Here is a 22754-nt window from a genome sequence, read left to right as displayed (position 1 = left end):
GCTTGAAATAGTGGCTCTGAAGCAGCTTTACTCGACATTGAGAAACACCCACTGCTTCTATGGAATAGGAAGTCCAGGGTTGAAGCTCCGTTCGAAGCTTCAGTGTCAAACTGCCATCACTAGCTGCAGCACCACCTGGTGGAGGACAGGGAATCTGCACGTCCACAAGATTAAATGGAAATATAATACAAATATAATACAAAAAAAACTAATTTTCGGCCTTGATGTTCACATTCATAATTAAGTAAAGATAACACCCTTTTCACCCCGGTTACATTTTCCATGTGCCCTGAGAGGCTCAGTGAGGTAAAGGACTCTGAGTGTTTAGATAGTTCACTTTAGTCTAAGTTATCTCAGTGGGTCTCAAACGGTTTGATCACAATTTATGTAAACACATATTTCCAAGGCAGACCTTTATAATTATTAGGATAAATAAAAACAGGTTTGAAATCATTCCAATGTATACTAAAGGACAGTAAACCAACAATATCCTTTAAAACTGGAGAGATTAAAAAATATGAATAAATAAATGTTAACTGATAAAGTAAGATATAATTGAATCAGCAAAAATCTTGCCTAGGGCAGCAAATGGGTCAGAACCGGCCCTGGTGTCATCCCCACAGCACCCCCCATTTGAAACATGTTCCCACGGCTATGTACAACAATACGCCCAAGCTGCCCCTCCTTAAAAATGTTCACAGCTAGTATCTACCTCATTGTTTTGAAAACTAGGTGTGTCTTGTTCTTGTTCAATCAGATGTTTAATGATTCAACATGTTTTTACACTTTCCTGTTTAGATGTGTTTGTTCTCATTGGGCCGTATGGAACAACATGTTCTATTCCAATGCTCAGTTGCTCTAGGTTGGATTTCCTACTAACGTAATAGACACTTTGGACATTTATTAATCCTAGTAGATTGTGAGTCATCACTAGGCAAGGCAAGTTTATTTATAGAGCACCTTTCAACACAAGGCAATTCAAAGTGCTGTACAGAAATATAAGACAATAAGATCTAACAACACTAACATGTGTCAAATTTGTCTGAAAATGATTTAGAAATGTTGCTTCATTTGGATGGAAAATGTGCGAGGCGAAAATGTACCTCACTCTTAGTTTATGAAATCATCAACTCACTATATAAAAAAATGAAAATTGGCATCAACAGCACGGAAACCGGTTGCAACCATGTTGTCAAAGTAGCAGAAAAAGAGGCGATGTGATGTACTGCCCGCTTGTTTGTTTGAGAGCTTGAACAACAAGTGAAGAAATGCATGGATGAAATGTTGATGTGTGGTTCAGTTGCCTCGATATGCATTGAATACAAACTGATGATTATTTGGAATGCATTTATGTGAAGCAGTATTTTATTGGTGTTGCTGGTTAAGATAAGTATGATGTAACTAATATGTAGCTTTATCAATAATGCCGTGCCACATTTGATAAGCTATTTGTTTTGAATGTAAAGTAGTGAGTTTAAACTAACAGAGATTTCATAAGTAGAGCTACTTCCTTAGGCCCGGGCAGCCGGAAATATGTTTTGTGTGCACAATTTTGGGCCTTTGGGGACTCCGTAGAATCACCGCAGACAATTACATTTCAGGAAGTTACTTTGGAACTTGCATGTAAAGTTTCACGCTAGTTTTTGCTAAATGAAAGTTAAAACGTTTCACTATCACTCATATCACTTTGTCTGATCTCTCTCTCTCTCTCTCTCTCTATCTCTCTCTCTCTCTCTCTCTCTCTCTCTCTCACTCTCTCACTCTCTCGCCCTGTAATGAGTTGATTCAACTTCTTAATGTCAGTCTAAATAATACAATTATGTTGGTGCATCATGGCATGTGGCTCATTAAAAAAAAAGTACAGCTATGATCTACCTCTTGTATAACTGGTCGGCCCCACCTGCATTAGCACAATGGACGAAACAAATACATTAAAGTAAAACCACTTTCCAGCAGTCAGCAGCACATTGTAAAAGCTGTTGATACAACTGTTCACATTCATAATTAAGTAAAGATAACACCCTTTTCACCCCGGTTACATTTTCCATTTGTCCTGAGAGGCTCAGTGAGGTAAAGGACTCTGAGTGTTTAGATAGTTCACTTTAGTCTAAGTTATCTCAGTGTGTCTCAAACGGTTTGATCCCCGAAGCTCTGGAACACTCTGCCCCTCCATGTGAGGTCGGCCCAGACCCTAGGGGTTTTTAAATCTACACTAAAAACACACTTCTTCTCTCTGGCCTTCTAGTCAGAGCGGAGCACGACTCCTGACTTTTCCCTGTGTTTTATTTTATTTTTTTATATATATCTGTTGTAATTTATTGTCTTTTATTGTGATTGCAGTAATGTGTTTTTATTACATGTACAGCACTTTGGCTCGACCAAAAATCGCTTTTAAATGTGCTTTATAAATAAAACTTGATTTGATTTGATTTGATTTGATCACAATTTATGTAAACAAATATTTCCAAGGCACACCTTTATAATTATTAGGATAAATAAAAACAGGTTTGAAATCATTCCAATGTCATTTCATTTCATTTCAAACCTTTATTTAACCAGATGGTCCCATTGAGATCATAGATCTCTTTTTCAAGGGAGACCTGCAGCATATAGGTTCCACATGGAACATAAAACAATAAAGGACATCATACATTATATTTACAGGATACATTTACATAGTTATAGACATTTACAAGTACCCATAGTATCAACGAGCATTTCATTTAGCCTAGCTTTAAAAACATGCAGAGGAATGAGATTGCTCAGTTTCAATTCTTGCTGAAGATTGTTCCAAGCAAGTGGAGCTGCGCACATAAAAGCTGTCTTATACCTAAGACAGTCCTTGCTCTTGGCACATGTATACTATAGGACAGTAAACCAACAATATCCTTTAGAACTGGAGAGATTAAGAAATATGGATAAATAAATAAACTGATAAAATAAGATATAAATGAATCAGCAAAAATCTTGCCTCGGGCAGCAAATGGGTCAGAACCGGCCCTGGTGTCAGAACCGGCCCTGGTGTCAGAACCGGCCCTGGTGTCAGAACCGGCCCTGGTGTCAGAACCGGCCCTGGTGTCATCCCCACAGCACCCCCCATTTGAAACATGTTCCCACGGCTATGTTTTCATATTTAAGTTTGTAGCAAGTAGAGGGCTGCTGGCAGGCCCGGACTGGCCATCGGGAGGGCCGGGAGGTTTCCCGATGGCCTAGCGATTTTTTTTTTTTAATGTAGGCTATTGTGAACGCAACGCTGCGCAAATGTGGGTTTGCCTCACACAGGGTGACTGTCTGTCTACATGATGTGGCCTCTGTTTCATATGGGTGTTTCCATAGATCTAGTCTCTTTACTTTCCCTTAAAAATGCACCAGATTGATGCATTTAACTCCAAAATTAAAAAAATATCTTACCAGGGGGGGCATGCCCCCGGACCCCCCTAGAGGATTTGAGGTCCACCCCCAAAATATGTTCACATGGATAGGTTCCCAAATACATTTGCAATTTTTTTTAAATAGTAACCCCTGTCCATATGTTTATTATTGGTGTGTGTGTGTGTGTGTGCGTGCACGCGCGCGCACGCGTTAGTTTCAAAGACCCCCATAGAGCTCAGTTTATAACTCGAACCCTGAAAGTAGAGACACTACATACTGATATACACCTGAACATCAGCAGGAGAGGACTCTTTAAAGTAGAGACACTACATACTGATATACACCTGAACATCAGCAGGAGAGGACTCTTTAAAGTAGAGACACTACATACTGATATACACCTGGACATCAGCAGGAGAGGACTCTTTAAAGTAGAGACACTACATACTGATATACACCTGAACATCAGCAGGAGAGGACTCTTTAAAGTAGAGACACTACATATGATATACACCTGAACATCAGCAGGAGAGGACTCTTTAAAGTAGAGACACTACATATGATATACACCTGAACAGTTATTTTTGTACAAGGAATACACTTTTGTTAACATTTACACTGACTCCCTCGTTGTATTGGTTGTTGTGTGTTATTGTCTCCAGGTCGTAACAGAGAAAAACTCGATCATGAATTCAGCTGCATACAGTTGAGGTGATCACAACTACAGAAAAGACTAAGTAATGGCAGGTGATTGTCTCCAGCGGCCGGGACTGAGCTGGAATCTAATGCAGGTTAGTATTTTATTAGTCACAAGGGACATTGACATGAGGAACAGTGTGTATGGTATATGCCGTGTAAGCCACGCATAGTATCCCATTAGCAATACACTGCTCTCTTAAAACTGTGGAGTCCAGATGTCTTCCCTCCAGTAATGCTTGGAAACATCCATGGTCGAAAAGTCCAACAACATCTGACCCAAAGGAGTCACAGAAATATATTCCAATGGGAACCAGGAACACTGAGCTCGTTGTTGAAGAAGCAGGGTCATGATTGGCAAGTGGAGATCAAACGCCACGGTGTTTGAGAGGGAGGTACAAATAGTCGTATCATCTGCAAATTCCCTAAAAATGCTGTTTTTTTTTTCAATTGCATAAATGTTTGTACTGTAGGGATGAAAAAGGTGTAATGTAGTCTTATAGATTTAAAAACATTCAATATGATTTCCATAACAGTGCCTTCAGGGCCTTTGCAATTAATCGTTAACATTACAAAAATGTACCTTCTAATTAAAAACATGTTTCTTAATGTATAATTATCATTGAAGTTACTAGAGACAGTAGTTGTGTATCTTCCTCTCAGCATAAAGCAGAAGGTACTGTGTGCTTCACCTTTTTAGTCTCCTCCTCCTATTTGTACGCACACTTGATACCAGCAAGCAGAAGACCCAAGATCACACTTCAGAACACAGAGTGAAAATACAAGTATTTACTTAAATGCGGGCACAGTTCTATAGACGGATAATCAGTCCAGCAAGTAAAGGTATCCTAAACGTGATAAGAGTTTAAAATACTGACACATGATCAAAAGGTCATGAGAAGAACACTTCAACGTTGACTAAAACTGAAAAGACTAAATGCCACAGATAAAGGGGGCACCAGGGGGTTACGCCCATTGTCCCTTCATCAAAGCACGGTTAATGGTTCCTAATGGCGAAGTCCATATATTGATATTACACCGTGCCTTTTGAGAAAATATTAGCAAAAAGCAGTGAAAACTGGGAAATATTTTTTTGTCCAAATCAAACATTTTATTTAAAAGACTCGGAAAAGTCAAAATTCATTCTTTGTCATTGCAAATCTCTTTCCTCTAGCAAATCGATATCCTTATCCTCCTCCATTGATAACATGTCCTTATTCATTGACTGAGAATGTGCTGGCATCTGTAAACCATTTTCTTTCTACTTCTTTCTTTCCCATCTCCCACATTTGAGTAAGAATCCGAGACCCATTTTTGGCTGTAACCAGGAGATAGTCCTCGTTGTCTGGGTACTTTTTTAAATTGTGCCGGCCATAAACCAGAGACTGGCACAACGGACCGAGCACCAGCAGGTAGAGGCATTCCCTTTCGTCTTCATTGAGTACCATGACGCTCTCCCAACCTGTAAGTATTGCTCCACCTACATCCAATGGACTGGGGTTCTCCAGCATCATGTACGCGATTGTTCCTGCCAGTTCAAATACATAGCAATCATTCATGAGGGAAGAAAAGTCCAGCACGCCTGACACCTCATGACGACCGTTGCCTACAGGTGTCACAATGATGTTTTTGTCGTTTGTGTCTCCATGTATTATTCCTATGAAAGAAATAGAATAAACTTTGTGTCATTGAATGCACCTTTTTCATAGAGGAAAACAAGCAATTGATATATGTTAAACAACTGAAACAATTTCATAACATTCATCTGCTACTTAGTAATGATCTATTATCTAATATAGCATTCCAATAACTTGTATATAGACTCGTATTGCACTATTACACGTTTTTTAGAACTATTTATCTTTTTGTATGACTTTTAATATAATATACTTTAATATTGTCTGCTTATCTGTATTATTGTGTTGCATTGTTGGAGAAGCCTGTGACCTAAGATTTTCAACGACATAATTACTCTGAGGGTGTTTCTCAATGTCGAGTAAAGCTGCTTCAGAGCCACTATTTCAAGCATCCTACGTCATCGAGTGCCGCCGAAGTACTGTTCCAATCTCCAGTATACTTGGAAATCTACCGAGCCCGGCGTACTCCGTTTGGAGAAATATCGAGGCTGCACATGTGTAGACTCCGCGGTCTTAAAATCCCCACAATGCTTTGCGCACGGACCAATTTCCCCAAATCTGTGGCGGAAGATGTAAGAGGCGGGGCCTCTCATATGACGCACACCTGCACACTTGCTAGCCTGTTCCACTCTTCGTTTTCCGAATGGCAGGAAGTATTCTTGACTCGCTTCTGAAGCAAGATGCTCGGCAGACATGTGCTACCAAGCAAGCGTACTCGCGATTGAGAAACACCCACAAGCTATGTTAGTTTGACAATAAAGAACCTTGAACCTTGAACCTTGAACGTTACCATAGTGTTTGTCTCTTTTGGATTTGCTCTGATCAATTCAACGTAAGGGGCATTGGAAGAGAAATTGGCCACCCTTATTGCCAATAGAAATTGTGAATTGATTGTAATCAAGGTCCAAGGGGGACATCATTGTGTGAAACAAATTGCATGGTAATCCAACCAATGGCTGAGCAATTCCAATCACAACAGGATCAGTCAGTCAGGAGTAGGGTGACCAGATGTCCCGCTTTGCGCGGGACTGCACTGCATTTTCACGACTTTTGGTGCGTCCCGCAAATTGAGACGATGTCCCGCATATTTCATTTTGATTGGCCAAAACGCTTTTCTGCGGAGAAAGGCCGGCTCGGTTTGCTGACGGCCGGCACCGCCCATTATTATATGTTTTAAACGGCATTATGTAAGTTGCGCTGACAGGCGACAGAGGTCCACAGTGTACCCCGCCCCCCCCCCGTTGACAGTTCATGCGTCAACATTACATTTACATGTCCCACATTGTCCCACACAAACATACTCTCTGTCCCACTTGTGGCTTTCTGGCACCTGGTCACCCTAGTCAGGAGACCCGAGACAGAAGGACTCATCCTTTGGGGATGTGTACAGAATATGACCTTACCCTGTCGAGGAGATGTTTCACTACGAACAAATGTTGTGGACCAATAGAGGAACATTAATACTCGATACAGCAGTTTTAAGCTAATTGGAAGATTGTGGTTAAAATAATGGTTAAATGGTGACAGCTATTGCACATGGCCCATAGACTGCACGTGGTTGTGGCTCCCTGTACAAAGGACACACCGCTTCCAGCATTGTCGTTGTGTAATTGTCAAATATCATTCTTTAGCATTCTCGACTGGATTAGCATGCACCCTGTAAACAATTACAGGATCATAATTTAACCGAACAAGCAGAATATTAAACAGAGTGAAATATTTAAAGTGGACCTATCATGCTATATTATAATAATATAGTGTAGGACCATACCTATATAAGGCATATTTATACTTTTTTTTCCTTCAAAATACCAAACAGATCATGCATTTTAGCCATGCCTCATTTCGCTCAATTTGACAATTTGTAGCTCTGTTTTAGCAAGGGCTGATTCTGTGAGAACAGCACCATCTACAGGCCTGGCATATGTACTACAGCGTCTCCAGCGCTTTCGAACGGCAATGGCCGTGGCTGTCTCCTCCTGATTGGTGGAGTTGGCCCAATAGCCGTAGCGCCACCGTCCTGACGTCAGGACAGTGTTCAAATCTGGATCAGTTTTTATCAGATCCGTTGCAGCCCCTTTTTTAGAGATTTGGGTATGGAGGAAAATAGAGAGGGTTGTGTTTTCTGACACTTGGTGAGTTCCCTGGAACACCGGGGACACATATTCATGTAGAAAAGACGTACAAAAGTGCATTTTGCATGAGAGGTCCCCTTTAACCAAAGGAATGCAGAACATAACAAACCTTTTTGGAAAGAGCCGATTTTGGGAAGCACGTATGATTTAAACTGTTCGATGACTGCTTTGATCACTTCCTGCAGGGGTTCTCCATCCATCACTGATAGGCAGCGCTCGACAAGATGGACGTTGGATAAACTCCATTCTTCATCACAATTATTGTGTAAGACATCCAGGTTTGGAGATTCCAGCTTGGAGACAAATGGTAATGTTTTCAATAGTAAGGCAAGGCACGTTTACATACAGCACCTTTCAACACGAGGCAATTCAAAGTGCTTTACCAAAATGCAAACAGCATTAAGAAATGGTGCAGCAGAAACATAATATCAAATGGCCTTTTTAAAACACATTTAAAAGCAAGGATAATAAAACATGAATAACACAGGTACATGAATAAAAGTACATAAAAAGTAGTAAATCATTTTGTATGATTTTTTTAATCAAAACCTTTTGATCAGTCAGACGTAAAAAAGATCAAGGAACATTTTAAGTGGACATACAGTAGCTAGCGTGTTAGCTAATATGTGTCCTATAGCTCGACATCAACTACTGACAATATGCTGCATGTGTATTAGAAATATTTGGAAAGATACAAGTTTTACTTTTCCACTTACTTTTTGCAATGTCTTGTCCATGAAAGCAATGAGCCTGCCCACATGATAAAGGTCTTGCATAGTGCCTGGAGATTCTGCAAGTGTTTTTCCAGGAAGATAAGTCATCAGCCTCACACAGTAGGTCTGAGCCCCATGTCCGCAGTCTAATAAGGCAAGGTGGATACACAGACACAAAACATCTTGAGGTAAGTATCATAGCTTTAAGGATTCACATGGCACTGTCTCATAGTGGACAAAAGGCCACGCCTGCATTTTCTCTCGGATAATTAACACTGGGCTTGAGATGTTGGTTTCATTCAATCATGATGAGTATCATTTGTGTTCAGTCAAAGATATAATACTAATATAAGAACTATAGAACAATACATTTCAGATAGCCAACCTGGTAGACTGGGCAGCTCATGTTCAAATCAGACCTCCTTTTCCTGTGATCTATATCTCTCTAATAAAGGCAAAGGGCCAGAAGGAATAGTCTTTACAAAAAGGTTCTACACTTCCCACTCTTATAGAGAGGCGAAGTCCCGCCCATCTACTTCCGCCCCATGGGACCTCATTTCGGAAAAAGTATGTATTGAAGTCAATGGAGAGAGAAAAAGATTATCTCTCGATCCCGTTTGAATTGTGCCACGAATTACACATATGATGTTTGTCAATCTTAAATAATCATTTCCATTTCCAGAAAAATACGCAACTGGAAAGACTACAAATCCCAGAGTCCCGGTCCCGCATGCTGGCTCTTAGGAACCGACTAACTCCCCTTGTGTGTATGCACAGCTCTCAACATGCTCAGACTTGGAGTGATTTTCACCTCTTTTAATACTTTTCGCCTCATTCTGAGAGAAAGAAGTGAAATGTGCCAACGTGACGGCCGTCTGGGTGTGTGGTGTGAGACGGGAGATGGAGTTCATTGAGCGGTTTCACACAAACAATGTGTTACTTCACAGTTTTACCACACATTTTTATTTTTTTGACTTTCAAAATTATCTTTTAAATTGACAAACATCATATGTGTAATTCGTGGCACAATTCAAATGAAAAAAGATAATCTTTCTCTCTCCATTGACTTCTATACATAATTTTTCCAAAATAAGGTCCCATGGAGGTCCACCAGAAGGGGACGGCCTCTCTATAGTCCTTTTACAGTCCAATGTTGTCAGTAAATGCACTATCATCTGATAAATAATGATTGAACTTATTCCTATATATTAGTATCTACATATATATTCAAACACAGTACATTCACACAGTTACAGTGTATCCAAATGATTCATATTCAGGTATAAAAGTGTACTGCTTGTCCTGTTTAAGATAAATATATAGAGAGAATGGCGATGCTTCAGAATATATGATGTAGCATGTTTCTTTGATCAAATGAACTTTTTAATAGTTCACTGTGGTGTTTTTCAACATTTTATTTGATCATTTGTGAACTTCTTTTTTTCTTTCTCTACTGAATGCCTTCAAGCCATCAGTGCGTTTGACGTCATTTCTAAACCAACAGATATAGCTGGCCGTGTGCCTCCGGTAGCAGGAAATCAAGCAACAATGCACATGCCGCAAGCAAGTAGCAGCAAATATATTTTAAAAAATGGACACCTACCTACGTTCATGAATGATGGGTGATTTAGACTCTAGTCTGTGGAAATGATTATAATTGTTTCAAGTTAATACAATACCATATTTTTTTTATTTAAGTAAGATGATACATACTTAATCACGTTGTTAAAGGATTGGGTCAAAGGCTCCTTCAGACATTAGTTTTTTTTTAGTTTTTTATGACTTAAGCAAAGTTACATTTAATACAATTGGACTGTAGGGATGTTTTTGCTGTTACCTATTTCCTCCATACTCAACAGCTTCCCCGTGGTGGTGGGCAAGGCGGTTTGAGCAGGAACTCCATGCTGGCGTAGAAAGGACAAGGCAAAGGTCTGAACCTCCAGCTTAGTGGCATTTTTGCTGCCTTCTGAGTTCATGATCTTCAGGACATACTTGGTACCATCTGTGTCCACAATGAGGAAGTTCTGGTCAATATAACTAGGCAGGGTGGAGATCTTAGTTATGGTCACTCCATAAAGTTGCGCTGTCAGTTGAGTTGCCTGCTGCGGGGTGAGCGTTGGCCTTCTTTCTGCACATAAGAGTAAAATAGCAACACAATTTTGCACATGCTTTTGATGACCTGCAAATCTGCCAACGTTCACACCACCACCAGAAACATTTGTTTGAGTTTGTCATAAGAGGTTCAAGCAGGGCCGCCCCTCCCGACTCGCAGATGACGCAGACTGCGTGGGGCCTCATCTGGCGGAGGGGGCCTCATCTTATGCGGCAACAGTAATACAAATAGCTGAAGATGTAACAAACTAATAATTATTATTCTTATTCTTAAAATCAATGTGGTGTACGTCTTTGACGTGCCTTTAAAAATGGTGGCGGTCTTCAGGTGCTCCTCCAGCACAGTGTGCAGGGAGGAAACAAAATCCACCAATCCCCTGAAAATGCCAGGGTTGACTGAAGAGCCAGTCTCGTCACGCCCACACGCAAAGCCAACTCAAAAGCCCCACAAAACTTCATTATTTTGGATAAAATATGCCTGTTGTTATCCACCTCCTCATTGTGTTTCCCCACCGCAATCCTGTGGCCGTCGTCCAGCTGCGTAGCAGTTGCTTACTTGGGGCGATACAATAATCGCCCCTCCGGAAGCAGTTTTGAGGACGCTGATTGGCTATATTTTATGACACACGTTCATATCTTGAATCAGCAATTGGCTAACCTGCTACAAAGACCCGCCTCCGTGGGGCGATTTCTCCATCGCCCCAGCACAGTACTTCAGTCATACCGTGTACTAGGAATTTGGAAAAGCATATATTTTGCGCAAATTATTTTAAAATCATATTTTACACATGTTTCTGGGTGCATTCCATATTTTAAACAAATATTGACATTTTATATAATTAATTAGTATTATTATTATTGTTATTATTAATAATAATGTTTATGTGTGTGGTTTAGGGAGGGCGACGCCCTATCGCTCTCTTTGGGCCAGCCGCCACTGGTACAGACCCTTGGGTGGGGTCACAAGTTGGCCAGGGGCAGCCCTGAGTTCCAGTGAAACTAATGAAAGGCTTTGAGCAAGACTGACAGGTGACACGAGCGTGCTCTCTCTCCCCCCCCCCCCCCCCAGATTTGTGTAAAGGCCGACGGGTAATACTGGATTTTGACGGGAATTTTACGATCCTGTTCGTCCTGTCTGACGAGTAGCGAAAAAGTCTAGTGCAACCCTTACACATATATTTAAAAGGAAAATGAGAACACTTTGGATAAAGTTAATTATGTTTCACTGCTATACCTTTTCCAGGTTGAATGTTTAGCTTTCCAAAAACCCTTGTTCTTACTCCAAAACACTCTCGTTCTGTTCTTTTCCTCTGATCTTTAATAACAGATCGTAGATAGTTGATAGATAGATGGCTGCACTTTGGTTAACAGACTAACATTGATTTCCTCAATTTATAAATTGACAGGCTCTGTAATTATACCATAACCTTTTCTCCTCTATCCCTTAACTCGTCTTCCTATACAGATTTACTTACTATCTACTCTAGTCATGTCAGAATTAAAGAACAATTATTTTCAGGATTGAATGTTCAAATCAAGGCCTAAAACCTGGCATTTCATAAGAAAGTGACTAATATATAAACCAAATGTAATATTGGATCAAATACCACACCAAATGGACAGACACAGATTAAAAATAAAAATAAAGTCCCCTGGTTTGTCTCTAGAGTCTGGAGCCATGAGAAAAATCAAATCAATGTTCCAAAATCCGTCACTAGATGTCGCTCATTGTACCCATACGGTTTATATAATACATAACATATTATTATTCTAGTAAAAGGGCTCGCTTTGGCAAAAACCTGATCCATACAGGCAGCCCTAAATAATAACATGTGTGGTGCTATCTGTGATTTCATATTGTTTTCACAGTGCTGTGCAAATGAATTTCCCCCTGGGGACAATACATCTAAACTAATTTAATATTCAATCCCACACATGACGATTGAGAACATAAATTCGTAACATACATCGTTTAAAGCACTTTTGTTGTAATACTATGGATTTAGTTGACACTACTAGCAGAGTTTATTTTGTCCAATATTTCGCGGGCAGGTACATTGAAGTAGAAGTAGAAGAAGAAGAAGAAGTAGGTAGAAGAAGAAGTAGTAGAAGAAGAAATACGCCAACGCTACAAACAGGCACAACACTGTTACTCTGTTTTTACTGACATGTAACATTTCATTTCACCTTGCTCTATGTTTTTTAACGCACATTCAAAAACGGGAACATTTTCGGGAGTTTCAACCGGGTACCGGCCACCGAAAACGGGGACTTTGCCCGGAAAACGAGGATGTTTTGGTCACCCATCCGACTGTGTTTACAGCTAAGCACACACGCTAACATTAATTAAGACTACAAGCTCACTTGGGGTTGAGGCTTTTTTACACGTTGCTTGACTGCCTGCCCACATATCTGATCTAAACGTAGTAACGTGTATTGGGGAAGATAATTATTTAAAGTTATTATTTAATAATTGTGACATTTATTGTACTTTTTGATGGATGAATGATGCTCAAGGTGAGGGGGCAAAGAATACAACTTTTGCCCCCTCGTGGCGCTGGGCCCGCTTTGGTGTCCCCATCAGAATCACTCAGTCATCATGAAAATGTAGCAGAATAATGAAACTCTGAGGTCTTATTATAAATGGCCAAACATTTACACACATACATGCGTTTGATCTACTATAACTACCAGTCATTTAACAGAAAACATATGCACTTACCCATTGTCTTTCAGCAGATAATGTAGGAGATGAGGGACAGTAGAGAATGTGGCTCAGCCTCTCACAAGCAATTGAACAGGACTTGTGACTTTGAGGAGGAGTCAACCAGAGCAGCTTGGTCCAGTCCCCTCCAAAACTATTGGAAAAGCGAGGCTAATTGCTTTATTTTTGCTGTACACTGAAAACAATTGGGTTTGCAATTAAAAAATGTATACGAGACAAAAGGTCAGTATTTCAGGTTTTCATTCCAGGTTTTTACATCTACAGATCTACACCTCATTTCGGACGCCCCTACCGTGGTGGGTCCGTGACCGTGACAGTACAGTGTTAATAGTTTACTGTATTATTATTATTAGTGTTTAATATTACGGCTATAACAATCACACATTGAGTTCATTGTTGTGCAATGATAACATTAGACCGTTTTTTTTTTTTTTTTTAAATAGTCTGAATGAAACTCGGCCGATTTGTAATCATAATTTAAGGCTAGACACTACAGGTGAATAGGGTAATTTTTTTTAACTTAAAGATATCAGCTAGAAATGTTGTTTTTTGTATTACAAGTTTTCTGAAATAGCATGTTTAAATATGCAAATGGCCATCATCTCATTAAATATGCGCATATTTTAATACATTTCAGGAACACAAATCTGAACATTGGATAAAGCCAAGTTCAAAATTATTCTTTCATTTTGTAGTCATATTAGAATCTAAGGCTTTTACGGAAGGGATTTTGGATATCTCTTTTTATCACTAAATAAATCAGAAAATACTGTCAACAGCCCTAAAATATCAATTTTCGCCATGTTTTTAGGTATAAAATGTTATATGATTCAGGCTATGAATGATATATGAACAAACTCTTCAGTAAAAGCCTTCAGAATATTGATAGGAATATAACTGGAAGGTTTGGTGTATCTACGTGCTACTGAAGTGGACATTTCTGACTCAGAGAAAATGATCTTTAAAGATTGCTGTGTGTTGCTACCTAAACCCTCCTGCTCTTTGGACGACAGCTTGCGCAATACTGAAGGTATTTCATGTTCGGGGTCATTTGTTTTTGTATAACCTTGCTTCGTGCAAGTGACAATTGTTGTCGTCTTCTCTTTTCGCTTTTTGAGACATTTTGAGATTTAAATGTACAGCGGAAAGCTAACCAGCACACCACATGACCCATCTGAACGAATCACGTTGTCAGAAATTGACACCAGCCAATGACATTTCGTTTCTTGGTTTAACCCCTTTGTACTTTGATTGGTTGCTGATACAAAGGAAATGACCATATTTGGATCCGATGAGATTGTGCAAGAGAGACGGAGCTTTCCAACGATACCTCGTTATGTGACTGCTTTAAAAAGCCACACTAAAGTGCAAACACAAGCACGTGAGTTAAATAAGGACTGCTGTTGGCACCACGTTATAACATGAACACGTGTTTCAGCCCCAAACACCTTGTTTAGTTTCCATTTTGAATTTCTCTTTAAGCACACATCGTAAACATCGGTCAGTTCTGGGATTAGCTTGTTTCTCAAAATAGTATGGAGGTAATTATATGCATAGTGCAGTTTCTCAGCACATTCAACCTGTAAGGTTTAATGAGGGAAGCATAGGACTACATGTGTTCTGTATGTCTAAAAAAAAAAAAAAAATGGCATACTATGAAAGTTATTTGGGCACTGTGGTAAAAACTCAATATGGTCTAGCTGCAGCCGCACGACGGTGGCTGAGAGACATTGATACCGTACATGGCAGATTAAAAACGAATTGCAAATGTTATTGTAGCATTTTAAGCAACTATTAGGCAAATTTAATAATCTAGTCTATCCGTTTGAGACACATCAGTATGACTTTAAGCACAAACCATTTTGTCTAATTAATAAATTAAAAGGGGGCTTAGTCAACTTTATTTTAGTACACATAAAATAGGTAATAATGAGATCTATTTATGTTTGTCTAACTGCTACACATGTATTTATACATAAATGTAGATATTTATGAACATCTGAATATAGTTGTTAAAGGTTTTAAGATATAAATAATCACATCATGGGGTCATTAAGGTTTCAAACAGGTTCATGTAAGGTAGGCCTACTATAACATGATTTTTAAAACTTCTGAATCTCACATTAGCCTGAAGTTTGGTATGTTATTGATATGGGCTGGACACTCCTTCACAATGATCATTGACTTTTTTTTTTATAGACCAAATTATGAGGGCCAGTCAGGCCACTCATGAGTTCAATAATTAACATGTATTACTTTATAGATTAAGAGTACAAGGGGTCTATTTCAAAACCTTTGAAGGAATCGTCATGCATTCTGAACAGTTTCTGTACCTTAAAATCATGGCTCAAGAGCCTGTTCTTGTTTAAGATTATTCATACTCGTTTGTGAATTTAACATCCATATTCACTCCTCAAAACTGAAACGCCATAATTCAACTGAAAAACCAATACAAAAATAAATTTAAATTATACATTTATATCTACATTTAAATAAATACCAATAAACAAGAAAAAATATTTGGGAGCGCACTTCAACAAGCTACTAAATATATATATACAAATAAATTTGATCAAATATGTTGCAGTGCAGTCACAACCTAGCAAAATAATCGTTTTTTCGATTATGTTATTTTCGTAATTGTGGCAGGCCAAAATCGTAATTGCACAGCCCTAGGTAGCATCATCTACACAGGTTAATAAAAGACACCAGGCACAGGATTCAGTTCACTCTTTATTTCCACAAACACAGCCTTGATGTCTCTGAAGCTCAGCACCTGAGAAGAGAAGAGAGGAGTTAGCAGCAGCCTTCCTCCAGAGCACAGATCAGAGAGTCTGCTCTGCATCAGAAAACAGTTCTCTTTCACTCGGACTCAGAGAGATTCCCAATGTTTAAACAGATCATCAGCTACAGCTTTCAGAGACGTGCAGGTATCAGAGAGAGCTTCACCTGATGAGGCTGATCCCAGAGCAGATCCTGGTCCTGAAGGGGAGGGGCTTCACCTGATGAGGCTGATCCCAGAGCAGATCCTGGTCCTGAAGGGGAGGGGCTTCACCTGATGAGAGGCTGATCCCAGAGCAGATCCTGGTCCTGAAGGGGAGGGGCTTCACCTGATGAGGCTGATCCCAGAGCAGATCCTGAAGGGGCTTCTTTGGACAGAAACACAAACTCTCATTAGAACCAAAGGTAGAAACTCAGCAGAGACGTAGGGAGCGCACACAGCCTCAGAACATAATGGAACGGTAGGGGTATAATCATGAGAGATCATTTGGCAGAATCTTTTCATCACAGGTAGTGTTCATAGAAACTCTGATCACTCCTGATGAGACGCACCTTAGCTTCAAGTCCTCAAACGTCCCATGTTCAGTCTGACAGAGGAGGGTCTTTCCTGGAGGAGAAGGGACAGAAAGTCTTATTTAAAAACTACATTTATACGAGAGCACAGTGACAGAAAAGTAGCAACAACTAAATGTTCAGAGAGCACACAGCCTCAGAAAATAATGGAACGGTAGGGGTATAATCATTAGAGATCATTTGGCAGAATCTTTTCATCACAGGAAGTGTTTCATTAACGCCACACACTCTTTATGAGACCCACCTTCATGTCCTCAAGTGTCCCATGTTCAGTCTGACAGGTGAGGCTCTTTCCTGGAGGAGACAGACATCAAATCATATTAAGAGTCAGCAACAGGTTGATTGTGAAAATTCAATAAATATATTAATTCAAATTGATTGTGGTTCTCTCCTCTGGGTTCTCAGTAACAGATTGTTCCACATTGTAGTTCAGGTCAGACATTTGTAAACATCACTGAACCCTCAGTCTTTCTAAAGTCTCAGGAGAGGATCAGATTCTCACCTGAAGTCTGTCTGAACAGCTGATCAATCCTCACAGCTGATCAATCCTCACAGCTGATCGATCTGAAAACACAGAAAAGTTGTGTAAATTAACCCAGAATAAAAAGCCCTGTTTGTTTCCCTGAAGCAAACTCAGATCAGATTAAATGTTAATTTTCCTCAACGGGATCAGAGACCTGATTCATATTCATCACATCTGAGTTATGTTAGCGGTAGGGGTGTAACGGTGTAAATATTCGGTAAGGGCCCTTCGGTTCGGTTCACCTGTGTACCGAACTAATATAACATTAAAAACTTTTTGTAAGTAATCTCATTGTATATAGATAGATCTGGCCTTTCAGCAAGCAATGTGGACAAGTTCATATTTAAAAAAAAACATGAATACAATGATAAGCAAGTCCTAATGTCAAACTAGCACAGTTCAAGTAGATTATTTCAGTTCATCGAAATGCTGCACCTTAATGTTTATTTTGTATTTATTTGAGTGAATACATTCAGTTTTATAATTAATAATATATATATATATATATATATCTCATGTTTTGTGACCATTTTTTCTGCTGTACCGAACCGTGACCTAAAAACCGAGGTACGTACCGAACCGAAATGTTTGTGAACCGTTACGCCCCTACCCTAGTTAGCGGCTAAATGTTAATCTGTGATGCTCACCAGGAACACAGGAGGACTGCAGGTGGAGATTCCTGGACAGCAGGGGGTCTTCATGTCTGAATTAAACAGAGAGGGGTCTCATTATCACAGAGAGAGAAACACCTGAGGCTCAGCAGAACTACAGGTGATACATCAGCTAGGAGCGAAAGACAAATGCTCTTGTTCTTCATGGTTTCATCTGCTGAACTATGCTCTCATCACTGTATCAGACATCTTTCAACTCTGCTGTTCCTCCATTTAACTCACCTTCACATGGTGTGCTGCCTCAGTCTGCTGTCTGTCAATCAAGAGAGAGGAAGTGTTAGCAAGTGCTTCAGAGTCGAGTGTCCTCCATGTCTTTAAGGCTGAAACATCAGCTAGGAGCGAAAGACAAATGCTCTTGTTCTTCATGGTTTCATCTGCTGAACTATGCTCTCATCACTGTATCAGACGTTTGAAATAAAGCTGTAATGTCTGTCTTCAACTCACCTTAGTTTGACATTTGGTCCTCCCAGTACTTCATGCATCATCACGACTTCCTGCTCCTGAGAAATGAGACTTTCATTAGAAGAAGATCTAGGAATGAAGAGTCCTTGATGAGCAGAGAGGCCGACACTCAGCTAGGAGCGAAAGACAAATGCTCTTGTTCTTCATGGTTTCATCTGCTGAACTATGCTCTCATCACGGTGTCGGAGCGCTTTCATTCATGCTACTTCAAGCAGAATATTTAACTCACCTGTCACTGAGTCCAGGGTCATGAGGAGAGGAGGATCAGAGGAGCAGCTGCAAGAGAGAGGACGCACTTTAGAAAAGGCATGTTTTAATAAAGAGGCGTCTGTTCGTCTGCACGCATCAGATACAAGTTCTCTTTCACTCTGATTCAGAGAGATTCCCAATGTTTTGTTACAAGATCATCATTTACACATTCATTTAAAGGATGCTCGAGACATGATCGATGCATTACCTGATCTGGAGGTCATCTGGAGGTCGTCTCCTGCAGGAACAGAGTAAAATGAGCTCCATCTCTAATATTCAGAGTGTTTTATTCAGGCTGTGTGAGCCTCAGATAAATCAACTGGTGGGTTGGGGGTATCGTCATCCAGGTAGTCGAGAGTAGCAAATGCTGTCATCACAGACGAGAGAGAAAGACTTTAAGAAACTCTGAGGCTCACCTCGTTTCAGCTTCACATCTTTCGTCAGGTGGCGATTGTGTTCGGCAGTCTGTTCAGCTTCACATGTGGCTTCATGTCTCTGAGACCTGTGGACACAAACCCTCGTTAGCTCCACAATATGGAGACATAGACAATATATAGCTTTAAATGGAAGTGTCAGCGTATGGTTTCTCAGATATCACATCTGTCCACTACTCTTATACTAAATCATCACAAACTTCCAGTTAAAATCTGTAGTTTCTTCATTGAGCAGATAAGAGTAACTCACAGCAGAGGATCTGAGGAGGTTCCCAGCTCAGACTTCTTCTTCCACCTGAACAACATCAAGAACTCTGATTAAAAACACATCGGGAAAAACTGCTTCACTTTTGTAATCGGTGAAATAGCACAATGCTAACATTAGCATGCTATCAGTTAACCTTCAGCCATTAAGTTTCAGAAATCACTTCTGTCCACTACTCTTATATAATGAAACATCACCAGTTTAACAATCAGAGCAGAGGTGGAAGAACTCAGATCTAGTACTCGAGTAAAAGTACTCAGATCTTGAATAAAAGTAGAAGTACTCAGATATTGGTAACTTTCCACCTCAGATCAAAATGAAGTCATTTGTTTCCTCACCATTTAATGTCCAGATCCATTCTGCAGAGATCCTGTCCTGAGGCCTGCAACCAGAAGAGGGAGATACACATTTTAATATACATCTTAAAAATCATGCATTTAGTTACAAACTTCAACACCTATCTAAATAGGCTAACTCCTACACATGCAGCAGCTAGCTCTAAAACAGAATAGTTTAACTTGTTCCCGTGCAGTCAGAGCGGTTGGCATTCTACACAAATATTCAGTTGTCCCTACCAACATTTTTAATCATCATATATACACGGGAAAGCTGCAGTGAGGTGACTTGAAGTGGATGATAGAAATACATTTCACACCCACTGACATGAAGGTCTACAAAACATTACATTCTGAGTGACCAGTTCAGTTCATGATGCCCTCAGTTTGGGGTTTTTAATGATTTATTGGGAATAATTGTCCATGAAAGTTGAAACAAAAAGTAGTGTTTTGTTTATTTCTAATTATTTATCCAGAAGCTGCAGATTAAATAAACGATTGGAGTTAAAGTACAATATTTACCTCTGAACTAGTGGGGTGTAAGTATGAAGTAGCAAAAATGTGAATACTGAAAGTGTACTTCAGTACATCTGGTTATAATTAAGTCATTTCTGTTTCCTCACCATTTAATGTTCAGCTCCATTTTGTAGAGGTCCTGTCGCAAGGCCTGCAACCAGAGAAGGGGATAAACTTTTTAATATACATCTTAAAAATCATGCATTTAGTTACAAACTTCAACACCGCCAAGCATGTTAACTCCTGCACATGCAGCAGCTAGTTAGCACATGTAGCAGCTAGCACTAAAACAGAATAGTTTAACTTGTTCCCGTGCAGTCAGAGCGGTTGGCATTCTACACAAATATTCAGTTGTCCCTACCAACATTTTTAATCATCATATATACACGGGAAAGCTGCAGTGAGGTGACTTTAAGTCGATAAAAAGTCAAGATTAGCTCATATGCTAATTAGCTGCTTACACGTGGGAGAGGCCAAGCTGCTTGTAAAAGGCAAATTGTTTCCATATAGGAGACATTTTACCGACATATAAAACATCAAATCATTAATACATTAAATAGTTTGTCTATATCTGCTCAAGTAGATAAATATTAATACAAAAAGTCAGCTAAAACAACATATAATAAGATATTTCTAGGCTGTAGATGTGGTTACCTTGTGAGCAGCGGAGGAATGAGGACTGACTGAGGGCGCGGACTGCTTTTATAGGGAGATGTCGCAGTGGCTGATGGGAAAAACAGTTCAAACTGCTAGCGCCCCTACTGGCCGTTGGTGTCATTGAGTGTATAACGGCTGAGTGATATGGAAAACATCAAATATATAATATATTGAATTAAATACCTCGATATTAATATTGTATAGTTGACTATAGGTGCTTTTATCAAATATTTACTCACTAAGATTATTGATAAATTATATAACTAGTGTGATATAATAACTTATTGGGTAAAGACCAGAGTTTAAAAACAAATAATACAAATGATAAAATGACATTGCTTACTTGTAAGCTGCCTTAAATCGAGTAAAAGACAATTATGCAATACAATGATATTCTAAGACGATATCTAATCTTATTTCCCATCATAGATAATGTCGCCCAGCTCTTTAAAAATAAATAAAACTAAGGCGAGAAACTAAAGGTGAAAGATTGTGTGATAAGTGTAAATAATACATATATTTAGAGGCTCTTTTCCCCTAAAAGCATGATTTTTATTTTAACACGTTATAAATTAATTAACATGGCTGTTAATCGTTTTCTGTTGAGGATGCACGATTTGGACAAAATGCATTTATGTTGCCTGATAAAATATAAAGGGGCAAAAATGATGAGTTTATTATTTAATTACTTAATTGTTAAGTGTAAAAACGATAGCACATTCTTCTTTTGGTTTAATGGCGGTTGGCAAACAGCTATAAGGTGCATTTACCGCCACAGACGATAGAACATTGGTGAAGGAAACTGAATCTAACAGGTGGTTAATTGGTGTTAATTGATTGCTCTCTCCAGGTGAGGGTTAGAGACCCCGCCCTCCTGACCATCAGCTGATCGAGGCTGTGATTGATCAGCTGGTCTGAAGGAGTCCTTTAAAGTTTAGTCCACCTCCCTTTACCTGGTCCACATCCTCAGGTGAGACCACTTCACCTGGAGAACAAGAATCCTGAAGAAAGGAGTCTGAAGGAAATGAACTAGCAGTCAAATATGCAAAGTGTTGGGTAAACTCCCATCGTGCATCTGCTCTCTGATCACACAGAGAGTTGCAGGTAGCTATTGCCTGAGATCACATGATGTGGTTTTGTTAAATGTGCCAAGTGCAAGGACTGACTTAGGTACGAAAGCTTTTATGTGTGCAGCTCCTCTAACTTGGAACAGTCTGCAAAACGATTTGAAACTGAGCAAATTGGATCCACTGCATGTTTTTAAAGCTCGGATTGGTGCGATGATACTTGATACTGTTGGTACTCGTCAATGTCGCTAGGTATGTACATGTAGCCCTGTAAATACGATGTCCTTTTGTGTTATCTGTTGTTTCATGTTGTAACCTACTTGCTGCAGGTCTCCCTTGAAAAAGAGATTGATGATCTCAATGGGACCACCTGCTTAATGAGTCCTCAGGTGAGACCACTTCACCTGGAGAACAAGAACCCTGAAGGAGAGGAGGAAATCAAAGAACCATCAAATCCCAGCTTAAACAGAAATGGCAGGACGAATGGGACGGAGGAGTTCAGGGCAGACATCTTTATAATGTTCAGAAGAAAGTTGGAGAAACGAGAGAAGTCAACAGAAGTAAAGAAAAGAGGACGACATTTCAAGAAGGAGATTTGGTCACACAGGGCTAAATATTAAATAACACACTATTCATTATGAAAAAACATGCAACAGGTAAATGTGAGTATTGTGGTCATTTTGAAACAGTGGAGCACATTTATTTGCAATGTCTCAAATACCATGACGAAGGTTTGTTACTAAAGGAAGCACTGCACAGAAATCGAACATAATTAAATATAGTAGAGATGTTGAGAAGGAGTTCAGGGGATGTAGCATACAGGGCAGTGTT

General features: G+C 39.6%; 1 protein-coding gene, 1 long non-coding RNA gene and 12 other non-coding genes across 15 annotated transcripts; all 14 read right to left on the bottom strand.

Annotated features, from left to right (window-relative positions):
- Positions 1-5162: 5162 nt before the first annotated feature.
- LOC117487543 (hydroxylysine kinase-like) lies at positions 5163-13478 on the bottom strand. Its single transcript, XM_034136188.1, has 5 exons — positions 13388-13478; positions 10391-10681; positions 8557-8699; positions 7950-8133; positions 5163-5725 (listed from the first exon to the last, which is right to left on the bottom strand). Exons 1-5 carry the CDS (start codon positions 13389-13391, stop codon positions 5283-5285), a joined length of 1065 nt encoding a protein of 354 aa, XP_033992079.1. The 5' UTR covers positions 13392-13478; the 3' UTR covers positions 5163-5282.
- A 2632-nt stretch (positions 13479-16110) lies between these two features.
- LOC117487522 lies at positions 16111-20888 on the bottom strand. Of its 2 annotated transcripts, none has more exons than XR_004556376.1 (15): positions 20854-20888; positions 20307-20350; positions 19687-19730; positions 19334-19378; positions 19066-19151; positions 18858-18887; positions 18630-18676; positions 18383-18438; positions 18161-18270; positions 17915-17970; positions 17247-17308; positions 16989-17038; positions 16724-16778; positions 16340-16539; positions 16111-16166 (listed from the first exon to the last, which is right to left on the bottom strand). It is a non-coding gene; the product is annotated as an uncharacterized LOC117487522 (long non-coding RNA). The 2 variants fall into 2 exon arrangements; XR_004556375.1 differs by having other exon boundaries at positions 18161-18191; positions 20854-20887.
- LOC117487584 lies at positions 16228-16305 on the bottom strand. The gene has a single exon (XR_004556410.1). It is a non-coding gene; the product is annotated as a small nucleolar RNA SNORD79 (small nucleolar RNA).
- On the bottom strand, positions 16611-16684 carry LOC117487565. The gene has a single exon (XR_004556392.1). It is a non-coding gene; the product is annotated as a small nucleolar RNA SNORD47 (small nucleolar RNA).
- LOC117487562 lies at positions 16877-16950 on the bottom strand. The gene has a single exon (XR_004556390.1). It is a non-coding gene; the product is annotated as a small nucleolar RNA SNORD47 (small nucleolar RNA).
- On the bottom strand, positions 17143-17204 carry LOC117487577. Its single transcript, XR_004556404.1, has one exon. It is a non-coding gene; the product is annotated as a small nucleolar RNA SNORD78 (small nucleolar RNA).
- LOC117487570 lies at positions 18039-18123 on the bottom strand. The gene has a single exon (XR_004556397.1). It is a non-coding gene; the product is annotated as a small nucleolar RNA snR60/Z15/Z230/Z193/J17 (small nucleolar RNA).
- Positions 18259-18343, bottom strand: LOC117487572. Its single transcript, XR_004556399.1, has one exon. It is a non-coding gene; the product is annotated as a small nucleolar RNA snR60/Z15/Z230/Z193/J17 (small nucleolar RNA).
- On the bottom strand, positions 18502-18587 carry LOC117487575. The gene has a single exon (XR_004556402.1). It is a non-coding gene; the product is annotated as a small nucleolar RNA snR60/Z15/Z230/Z193/J17 (small nucleolar RNA).
- On the bottom strand, positions 18739-18819 carry LOC117487582. Its single transcript, XR_004556408.1, has one exon. It is a non-coding gene; the product is annotated as a small nucleolar RNA SNORD79 (small nucleolar RNA).
- Positions 19218-19284, bottom strand: LOC117487579. Its single transcript, XR_004556406.1, has one exon. It is a non-coding gene; the product is annotated as a small nucleolar RNA SNORD75 (small nucleolar RNA).
- On the bottom strand, positions 19482-19550 carry LOC117487583. Its single transcript, XR_004556409.1, has one exon. It is a non-coding gene; the product is annotated as a small nucleolar RNA SNORD75 (small nucleolar RNA).
- Positions 19872-19953, bottom strand: LOC117487568. Its single transcript, XR_004556395.1, has one exon. It is a non-coding gene; the product is annotated as a small nucleolar RNA SNORD74 (small nucleolar RNA).
- LOC117487567 lies at positions 20509-20590 on the bottom strand. Its single transcript, XR_004556394.1, has one exon. It is a non-coding gene; the product is annotated as a small nucleolar RNA SNORD74 (small nucleolar RNA).
- Positions 20889-22754: the final 1866 nt, after the last annotated feature.

Source organism: Trematomus bernacchii, unplaced genomic scaffold (assembly GCF_902827165.1).
Source record: "Trematomus bernacchii unplaced genomic scaffold, fTreBer1.1, whole genome shotgun sequence".
NCBI classification, from domain to species: domain Eukaryota; kingdom Metazoa; phylum Chordata; class Actinopteri; order Perciformes; family Nototheniidae; genus Trematomus; species Trematomus bernacchii.
This window is presented reverse-complemented; position numbering and strand designations above follow the sequence as displayed.